The sequence below is a fragment of the Marmota monax genome, unplaced genomic scaffold, assembly GCF_021218885.2.
Source record: "Marmota monax isolate L192 unplaced genomic scaffold, Marmota_monax_Labrador192_F-V1.1 WCK01_AAM20220418_F8-fsc00091, whole genome shotgun sequence".
NCBI classification, from domain to species: Eukaryota; Metazoa; Chordata; class Mammalia; order Rodentia; family Sciuridae; genus Marmota; species Marmota monax.
The window spans coordinates 7570280-7581406 of NW_026692434.1; the positions used below are offsets into that span (position 1 = coordinate 7570280).

Below are 11127 nucleotides of genomic sequence, written 5' to 3' on the forward strand. Positions count from 1 at the left end.
CGCACTACTGCTTGAGCCACATCCCCAGCCTGGAAACATGAGTTTAATAGAAAATAATGTCAGACCACCTACCTGACATGAGTAGCCAATAACTTTGGCTGTCTTGACTTGATTGACCTGATTGGCCTCAGTGTCAGTGTTCAGATCTTAGGGACATATGTACATCTCATATTGAATATTCTGAGGTTTCTTGACAGGAGATTTTTAGTGACCAAATGTTCCGGTTCTGAAAGACTATCGTTATTATGCATGAAACTTAGTTGGTCTATTTTTTTAACCATCATGACATACGCAGAATGGAAATATTCTTAATTTAAGATTTAATGGATTTCCTTTTCCATGTAATATATACTAGATAATTGTCCAATCTTGACAATGTAAAAAATAAAATACAAATAACAGAAGTTGAAAGAACTCAGAGGAAGAGTCAAAAGTACTAATATCTGTATGTTATAAAGCAGAGAATTAAAAAAATGAGTGTTTATGATTCATGGAACAAAAAATAAAATTATGAGTACTATTTAATGTTCAAATATAAGAACTTAGGAACAAAATGATAGAAATCTTGTATGCTACATCACCTAAAGTTTAAAATATAGCTACCAAATCATCACAGTGCTGGCTGCAGTCATGACAATGGTATGAATGTGTGTGAACAGAGAGTGTGTCAATCAGAAATAACATACCTTTAAAATGCACTATTGTATTCCTAACGAAGTCAAGGGAGACTGGTACACTTCTGAAAGGATCACTCAAAATACATTGAGTGAGAAACTTCGCTGAAGGTCACATGCACTCCATGTGTTATGGAATGTGGTTCTTGATATGTTCTGTTACAGAGGCAATGGCTGTCTTGGAAACATTAAAAGGAGAACATGTTAGGAGAGATGGATTACCTCTGAACTGAAAACCATTTATGGAGCACTGAACTGTTAGGAATTTGCATGGCTCAAATAGGTCTTTCTTTCTTTTTCGGGTCCCACGACTTTAGGGCATTTATAGTGCAGGCCAGATTCCACTCCCAGGCGTGGTGTTATTTACCTCTGATTTCACTGTCATGTTGTAGAAGATGGGGAAGAAGGAAAAGACAATGCCTGTCTGAAATAGCAACCAGATTAGGGTCCTTGAAATGTTCTGTTACAGAGGCAATGGCTGTCTTGGGAATAGTAAATGGAGAGCATATTAAGAGAGAAGGATTACCTCTTAACGGAAAGCCATTTTTGCAGCAATGAACTGTTTGGAATTGTATGTCTTACAGGGGTCCTTCACTCTTTCTCAGGGTCCCATGACTTTAGGGCATTCACAGTACAGGCCAGCTTCCACTCCCAGGCTTTGTGTTATTTTCCTCAGATTTCACTGTCATGATGTAGAAGATGGAAATATGGAAACGACAATGCCTGTCTGAAGGAGCAAGTGGATTAGGGTTCTTGAAATGTTCTGTGACAGAGGCAATGCTATCTTGGGAACAGTGAATGGAGAGCATGTTAAGAGAGATAGATTACCTCAGAAGTGATAGCCAATTACAGAGCACTGAAGTGTTAGGAATTGGCAGGTCTCGAGTAGGTCTTTCTTTTCTTCTCTGACTTAGGTCTTTCATAGTAAAGGCCAGCATCCACTCCCAGGCATGGTGTTCTTTTCCTCAGATTTCAGTGTCATGATGTAGAAGGTGGAAGATGGAAATAACAATACCTGTCTGCAGCAGAAACTGGATTAGGGATCTTGAAATGATCTGTTACAGAGGCAATGGCTGTCTTGGAAACATTCAATGGAGAGCCTGTTAGGAGAGATGGATTACCTCTGAAATGAAAGCCTTGAATGCATCAATGTAGTGTTAGGAATATGCAGGTCTTAAATGGCTCTTTATTTCTTACTTTTCTGGTGTCCCGTGATTTTAGGGCTTTCATAATAAATTGCAGCTTCCACTCCCAGTCGCTGTGTTCTTTTCCTCAGATATTATGGTCATGATGTAGAAGATGGAAGGCGGAATCGACAATGACTTCTGAAGCAGAAACTGGATTAGGGTTCTTGAAATGTTCAGTGACAGAGGCAGTGGCTGTCTTGGGCACATCCCATGAAGAGCATGTGAAGAGAGGTGGATTACCTCTGAACTGAAAGCCATTGATGGAGCACTGTAGTGTTAGGAATTTGCAGGTCTCAAATGGGTCTTTCTTTTTTGGTGTCCCATGACTTTAGGGCATTCATAGTACAGGCCAGCTTCCACTCCCAGGCGTGGTGTTCTATTTCTCAGATTTTACTGTCATGATGTAGAAGATGGAAGATGGAAGCAACAATGCCTGTCTGAAGCAGCAATTGCATTAGGGTTCTAGATATGTTCTGTGACAGAGGCAATGGCTGTCTTGGGCACATTAAAGGGAGAGCAAGTTAGGAAAGAAGGATTACCTCTGAAGTGAAAGCCATCGATGGAGCACTGAACTGTTAGAAAATTACATGTCTCAAGCAGGTCTTTCTTTCTTTTGTTTTCCGGGTCGCATAACTTTAGGGCATTCATAGTAAAGGCCAGCTTCAACTCCCAGGCATAGTGTTCTTTTCCTCAGATTTTACAGTCATGGTGTAGAAGATGGAAGGCGGAATCGACAATGACTTCTGAAGCAGCAACTGGATTAGGGTTCTTGAAATGTTCTGTGACAGAGGCAATGGCTCTCTTGAGCACATTAAATGGAGAGTGTATCAGGAGACATGGATTACCTCTGAACTGAAAGCCACTTATGGAGCACTGATGTGTTAGGAATTTGCATATCTCAAGTGGGTCTTTCTTTCTTTTTCAGTGTTCCATGATTTTAGGGCATTCATAATATGGGAAGATTCCACTTCCAGTGGAGGTATTCTATTCCTCAGATTTTACTGTCATAATGTAGAAGTTGGAAGATGGAAATAACAATGCCTGTCTGAAGCAGCAACTGGATTAGGGTTCTTGAAATGATCTGTGACAGACGCAATGGCTGTCTTGGAAACATTCAATGGAGAGCCTGTTAGGAGAGATGGATTACCTCTGAAATGAAAGCCTTGAATGCATCAATGTAGTGTTAGGAATTTGCAGGTCTTAAATGGCTCTTTACTTCTTACTTTTCTGGTGTCCCATGATTTTAGGGCTTTCATAATAAAGTGCAGCTTCCACTCCCAGTCGCTGTGTTCTTTTCCTCAGATATTATGGTCATGATGTAGAAGATGGAAGGCGGAATCGACAATGCCTATGTGAAGCAGCAACTTGATTAGGGTTCTTGAAATGTTCTGAGAGAGACAATGGCTGTCTTGAGCACATCCCATGGAGAGCATGTGAAGAGAGATGGATTACCTCTGAACTGAAATACAGTAATGGAGCACTGAACTGTTAAGTATTTGCAGGTCGCAAGTGCATCTTTCTTTCTATTTCTGGGTTCCATGAATTTAGGTCTTTCATAGTAGAGGCAGTTCCCAATCCCAGTCATGGTGTTCTTTTCCTCAGATTGTACAGCCATGATGTAGAAGATGAAAGATGGAAACAACAATGCCCATGTGAAGCAGCAACTGTATTAGGGTTCTTGAAATGTTCTGTGACAGAGGCAATGGCTCTCTTGAGCACATCAAATGGAGAGTGTATCAGGAGAGATGGATTACCTCTGAACTGAAAGCCACTTATGGAGCACTGATCTGTTAGGAATTTGCATGTCTCAAGTGGGTCTTTCTTTCTTTTTCAGTGTTCCATGATTTTAGGGCATTCATAGTATGGGAAGATTCCACTTCCAGTGGAGGTATTCTATTCCTCAGATTTCACTGTCATAATGTAGAAGTTGGAAGATGGAAATGACAATGCCTGTCTGAAGCAGTAACTGGATTAGGGTTCCTGAAATGTTCTGTGACAGAGGCAATGGCTGTCTTGGGCACATTCAATGGAGAGCATGTGAAGAGAGAGGGATTACCTCTGAACTGAAACCCATTAATGGAGCACTAAACTGTTAAGTATTTGCAGGTCTCAAGTGCGTGTTTCTTTCTATTTCAGGGTTCCATGAATTTAGGTCTTTCATAGTAGAGGCAGTTTCCACTCCCAGTCTTGGTGTTCTTTTTTTCAGATTTCATTGTCAGGATGTAGAAGATGGAAGATGTAAACAACTATGCTAGTATGAAGCAGCAATGGATTAGGGTTCTTGAATGATCTGACAGAGGCGATGGCTGTCTTGGAAATACTCAATGGAGAATCTGTTAGGAGAGATGGATTACCTCTGAAATGAAAGCCTTTAGTGCATCACTGTAGGGTTAGGAATTTGCAGGTCTTAAATGGCTCTTTATTTCTTACTTTTCTGGTGTCCCATGATTTTAGGGCATTCATAGTAAACTGCAGCTTCCACTCCGTCATGGTGTTGATTTCTTCAGATTTTACTGTCATGATGTAGAAGATGGAAGATGGAAATGACAATGACTGTCTGAAGCAGCAACTGCATTAGAGTTCTTTACAGGTCTGTGACAGAGGCAATGGCTGTCTTGAGAACATTCAATGGAGAGCATGTAAGGAGAGATGGAGTACCTCTGAAATGAAAGCCATTGATGGAGCACTGTACTGCTAGGAATTGGCATGTCTCAAATGCCGCTTTCTCTCTTTTTTTCTTTTTCTTTTTCCGTGTCCCATGACTTTAGGGCATTCATAGTAAAGGCCAGCTTCCACTCCCAGGTGTGGTGTTCTTCACCTCAGATTTTCAGGTCATGAAGTAGAAGATGGAAGATGGAAATGACAATGCCTCTCTGAAGCATCCGATTAGTGTTTTTGAAATGTTCTGTGACAAAGCCAAAGGCTGTCTTGGGAACTCTCAGTGGGAAAGCGCCCCTTGAGACTTCCCAGTTGCTATGGGAATGATCTGTCCAAACAGAGGTTCTGTGACACTCATGGAGTTCTTCATTTCTTGACCATGAGGTTTGGATGCCAGGTGTGGGAGTTAGAAGTTTATCAAAGCAAGCTGGTCATCATAATCGGGTTGCCCCTATTTATGACCCTGGTTTGGCTTGCTTTGCACAAACTTTCTCCCAAAACCCCTTTCATTGATCACACTGAGAAGGCTTGTGGTCATTGCACTCCACAGTGTAATAGCCTGTTTGGGTCCCATCTGCTGCCACCTGCAGGGTGGTTGATTGAGGAAACCAGATGAGGGGCCATGGGGGATGAGAAAAGTCAGAAATCCAAGGGGTGAAAAAGCTGGAACTTGGTGTCCATTACACTCTGGTAGAGTGCAATGGTCAGGAGCCAGCTCAACACGTTTGTTATATAAGTTTCATACTTAAAAGGTTTTTTTTGTGAGAAAATTTGGGCAAAGCCATCAAAACCAAGGTCATATGTATGACCAGTCCAATTATGAGTGGCAGCTTGTGCCCATAACGTTCCACCGCTGAGCCCTGCCACCTGAACCACAAGTTCAAGAACTGAATATCTCCCTGGGTGGGACAGGTGGAACAGGTCTTCACCCAAGAAACTGGGCAGTCTTGACCAGCGCCTTGCATCAAGAATTCCCACGAGGGGCATCACCTCCCAGGACAATTAAAGAACCCTAATTTAGTCATTGCTCCCAACAATTGCCTAAATGTTATTCTATATGTCCATCAGTGTTGAGGAAAACACTTCAAGTTGCTGCTGAATTTACATCCTAATGACTGGGTTCCAGTTTGAGCTCACTGGCAATTTTGGAAGCAATATTTTTGAATGCCTTGGATTTCTCTGATATGGGCTTGAAGCAGACCCCGTTTAAAGACAGTCTGGGAAGTTTACATACCTCCATCTCCCACTGCACCACTTTCTCGGTGTACCCATCTCCATAGATGCAAAGGAGCAGAAAGGGCGTCTTGTGCATATATTGGCAGTTGTTGGCATCTAGCACCTTGCGGATTTCCCTCATGATGTCACTAGGATCCATGGCACTAGTGATTTTCATGCCCCAGGTGAAGTGCAGGGAGCGAGGTTTTGCTTGTTGGTTCTCCTTTCTCTGCTCAGCAGAGACATGTTGACTTGAACCCTTATATCTCAGGGTCTTCTCAGACTCAGTTGGAGGCCTTCTTGTGAATTTAGATGTTAACTTAGTAAAAACACCAGTGGTGCCTCTTCTTTGAGTCTGGGGCAATGCTTCAGCTGGATGGAAGCAGCTGGGTGAGGCAAGAGGACCTTCGTGTGTTGCAGTTTGGGATTCCCGGGGCTGGCAGTGGAACATTCTACGAAGGACACTGGCTCTGGGGAAGCAGATGCAGCCCCGGGTGGAGGTACTTGGGACACTGTGCGTTGAAGTCACTGGAGGGCTCTGAGCAGGGAAGTTGCTGTTGTTCTGACCATTCCGGCTCACTGAACGTGTGTCTGCTTTGGTTGTTTTGCGGCAAATGTACTTACTCCACAGTGTCCTCCCTCCAGATGGTGTGCTGCTCTTGTAGGCAGCAGGCATTTTCTTGAATTCAGGAGTCTCCAGCTCCTTGGGACTGGTGGTGATCCCAGGTAGGGGCCTGGCTGGAGAAATTCCCTTTCCTCCCACAGCACTGCCGCCGGATTTCTGGGAGGCCATTTGATGTTCTCTGAGGTGACTCTGGGCAGTGCTGGTCAGATATGGCCCAGTTCCAGCATGGTCCAGGGACTGTGTCTGCTTCTGAGTGGAAACGCTTCGCTGCACTTTGCGGTGAGGAGGCCAGCTGGTGCTCTTTCTGAGGAACCTGCTTGGCAGCAGCTTAGCCAACGAGATGTTTCTGTGGGAGATGGCCACCTCTGGACCAACAAGAGGTTGGAGGACATCAAGGCCTCTGTTGATCCACCTGTCTCCCATAATTTCGGCCAGGGTGCTGCGCTTAGTTGGATTGAGCACCAGCAAGCGTTTCAGCAGATTTTCACATTCTGTTGACATGTACAGAGGGATTCGGTATCTACCTTGTAGCACTCTGTCTCTAATTTCTCTCACATTGTCCCCAACAAAAGGAAGCAACCCGGTGACTAGGGTGTACAGAACCACGCCAAGACTCCACACATCCACTTCGGGACCATCGTACTCTATGCGCTGGAAGAGCTCTGGAGCTGCATAGGGCGGACTGCCGCAAAACGTGTCGAGTTTACACCCAAGTGTAAACACGTTGCTGAGTCCAAAATCGGCTACCTTGATCTTCATCTGTGAGTCTAATAACAGATTGTCCGCCTTCAGGTCTCGGTGGGCGACCTGCTTTTGGTGACAATATTGGACTGCAGACACGACCTGCCGGAATATAGATCTTGCCTCCTCTTCCTGCAGCCTTCCTTTGTTGGCCAGATAGTCCAAAACTCCCCCTCCACTGGCGTACTCTAGGACCAAACAGAGTGCTTTTTCGCAGTCCAGAGCTTCATAGAGCTTCAGGATGTGTGGGTGGTCTAACATCTTGAGGATTCTCACCTCTCTGTACATCTTTTGGAGGACTTGTGGCTTCAGATGTCTCTTATCGATGATCTTGATTGCCACTTCTTTACCTGTGATGACGTGACGGGCCAGCATGACTTTGGCGAAGGTCCCCTTGCCAAGGGTTTTCACTACTGTATAATCTCCAATGCGAGGTGGTTTACCTGCAGAGGAAGCTGTGGATTTTGGGCGCTGTGCTCCAGAGTGCCCGGTCTGGGAGGTGTCTTCTACCCGTCTAGATCCATGCGAGGGGTACATGGTTTGACCCAAGTTGATGATCGATGGGTCTGGATGTCCCTGGAAAGTTTAGGATAGGTTAGGGCTAGGCAAGGACAGGGGTTGGGGGAAAACAAGGAGAGAGTTGGAGATGGGTTGGGGAAAAAACAGCCACAACTGCCTTTTACCAACAAATATCGTGCCCAGTTCAAAAACTCGCTCTGGGAACATCAAAGGCCAAAAAGCAAATGAGGAGTGGTTCTAGGTCCACTCATTTCTAGGATTCTCATTCTATTATCTCCTAGGCAATCAATGCAGTCATAAAGGTACTGACTGCATAAAGAGTGGTCATATGCACCCTAAGTGGACCAAGGGCCCAGGCACTTACTCTGTCTAAGGAACTTGACAGTTTGGGGGTCAAGACCTGATGAAAAAGAGAACTATTTTTTTTTTCCAGAAATATTCAGCTGGACATAAACACACTTGACAATTCAATTTGAATGGTGAAGTTTATTGGTGGAAGCACTGGGGTTGTAAGAGTGGTCCACTTTACCTTTTGAATATAACCCTGGCTGCTTATTTTAAAAGGGAAATGTTTTTCTTTTCCCCTTCTCCCTGTCTCCCTCCCTAACCTGGGGGCAGGGAACAAGATTACCTTGAGTTATCTGTTCTCCACAGGAAGGAGAAGTCACCAGAAGAACTAGGAAGTGATGAGCTCCCAGATCAACTAGTTAATCATAACACATGCTCAGGATGCACCTGGGAACCCCTGGTCAGGGCACACCCGGAGTGGAGCCTTTGAATAGTCTCCTTAAAAACCCTCTGTTTTCCCTGATGGGCAGAATCAAATCTTCTGGCACAGGAGTCCCCTGTGTTTCCCCTTTGCTGGCAAAGCAATAAACCTCCTTTTACCTCGATCTCAAAACCTTCTCCTCATTATTGCATGGCCATCAGGGACAAGGCCCAAGGTTTTTGGTAACAGGTCAGGGACCCAGGCTCTAGTGTATTGCTCATCTGCTTTTTTCCCCTAGTGTCTTTCAAAAGTCTTCAAAACTCCTTTATTCAATCATTGTAGGGGCCGCAACATGCAAATACTAGTTTCACCTCTCTTCTTTGTAAAAGTTGTCTTGCATTTCTGCCAAATACCTGTATCTTTCAAGGAGATTATTAATTTACTTCCAGTATTGAACATGTAGGCTTTTTAATATCAGTAAAGAAACAAAATAAAATGTGTCACACATGTGGCGACTCAATACTTACAAGTCATTCTCAAAATAAACCCGGATGCAATTTCAAGTGCAGCCGCACTCCATCTGCTGAAATTTTATATCTTACCCTATGGTATTATTTTTGGAAATTAAGTCATTTTTTGAACAAATACAAAATATTCAAAAATGGGCCTGGCATATGCTTTGTACTCATCAACTACTTGTGGAATAAATGGTTTACCATTGCTTTGTATTCTTAATTACCAGAAGAGTGTGTGTGTGTGTGGGGGCACATGCACATCAATGCAGCATTTCCTTGTTAATAGCAGTCTTCTTGTTCATATTGAATGCTTTCACACATTATATTCTAATAGTGCTACACACATCTGGTGTCAATGTAACAGTGGTCCACCTTGTGTTTTGAATAGAGCTCTTGACGCTCTGCCCCTGTAACTCATTTTTTAAGTAGATATGTTTTTATTCTCTTCTTCTCTCATTGCTCCTCCCTAATTTCAGGGGGAACAGGATTATCTTTTTTTTCCCCATTTCAGGCAGATTTCTCTCTCTGAGTGTTCACACCCACCAAAGGAAGGACGTAATCCAGACTTTGGGGATGGTACCAGAAGATCTCAGAAATGATTCTCCCAAATTAACAAGTGAATTACAACTCCAGACAGAGAACATGTAGAATGTAGCCTTTGAATCACCTCTTTGAATCACCAAGCCCCCTGTTCCTGCTGATAGGCAGAATCACAGCCTTTGGGACAGAAGTCTCCTGTGTTTCTCTTTTGTTAGCAAAGCAATAAGCCTTCGTTTTCTTTTCTCTCAAAACCGTGTCCTCCTTATTGGACTGGGCTTTCAACAATATCAAGATGCTATAACGAATTCAAAATACATACTATTTGCAATTAGTAGACAGGTATCATTTGAGTCTACCAGATTTGTACAATAACTATTAAATATTCTCCCCTACTAAGTGGCTGATACTGTGAATACTTTAACCTCTTCTCAGTGACTCATGTTCACCTCCAGCAACATCAATAAATGTAAGATTTCAAGCCTTATCGGCCTTCCGTAAGCTTCCATCAGCTCTCAATAGAGGTCTGACACATTGTTTTGTTTTGTTGGGTTTTTTTTGTTTTTGTTTTTGTTTTTTGGTATTAAACACGCACTGAAAAACTTAGATTATTTGTCTAAATTTTATGTTGTGACCATATAATTTAAGATTTAAAGTGAAACATTTTGAGAGTTAAAAAAGGGGGGCATAAGAATTAGTCAACAATAAAATTATACATTATTTGGAACATTTTATATTGGCTGATGATTAGCTTTATTTTCTCACTATGCCTATACAATGGTATAGTTAAAAAGTAATGATTCTAGTAAAACAACAGTTCCATTTAAAACAAGTAATGGTTTTATTTACTACAATGGTTCTAGTCAAAAACTCATTTTAAATAAAATATTTTATGCAAATTAAAATTCCAAAAGTTCATAAGTACCAAAGTGTCTTTAAAAAAGATAAAATCTTTATATTGGCTATAAACTCTTGAAGAATGATAGCTCTTTGTATACATCCATGTTCTTTTATCAGATTCTTAACCTCATGTGTTCCTTAATCTCATGTCAGAGATATTTTTTCTGAAGAATATATTTTTAAAGAAGATCTCATTTAAAAACTTCAGTGAATTTCCCACAATCCTGGTCATGCATAAATTTTATAATTAATATTTGCCTATATTGATTTTTCTCAGTTGACTCTTTTCAGCATATTATATTTTTAATCAGGAAAACAATTTTTCTACAATTAGTGATATACCTGTTAAACTCAGTGAGAATTATTATAAAGAATATCTTAAATTCAAATTTTTATTTAAAAATATGTACATATTTTAGCCAAGTATTTTTATAGGTCTCCCTTCTCTTCAAAGTGCCTCTCTTCATCTAATGTTTTCACCATGCAAAATGTGCTAACATGTTATCTCTGTTTATGATTCTTTCTACAGTAGTGCCAATTTTAGATGATATAAAACTATAATCTTTATTTCACGTAAATAAGGCTGTTATGATTTGATTTTGTGTCCTTTCCAAAAGTCACGTTGAAATTTATTGTCATTGAAAAAATATTATGAGGTAAGTTTGTTGAGGTGATGAGGCTCTGCCCTCATAAGTGGATTATGCTGTTATGGTGGGAATAGGATTTCATAACAGGGTAAGTTAGTGCCCCCTTACCCTTCTATACCCTCTGCCATGGGATGACCCGGCAAGAAAGTTATCACCAAATGCTGTCTCATGGATCTTGGACTCTCAGCTTCCTGAACTGT

General features: G+C 41.9%; 1 protein-coding gene across 1 annotated transcript; it reads right to left on the reverse strand.

Annotated features, from left to right (window-relative positions):
• Positions 1-5521: 5521 nt before the first annotated feature.
• LOC124091828 (MAP/microtubule affinity-regulating kinase 3-like) lies at positions 5522-7637 on the reverse strand. Its single transcript, XM_046443061.2, has one exon. The coding sequence runs from the start codon at positions 7635-7637 to the stop codon at positions 5628-5630; it is 2010 nt and encodes a 669-aa protein (XP_046299017.1). The 3' UTR covers positions 5522-5627.
• Positions 7638-11127: the final 3490 nt, after the last annotated feature.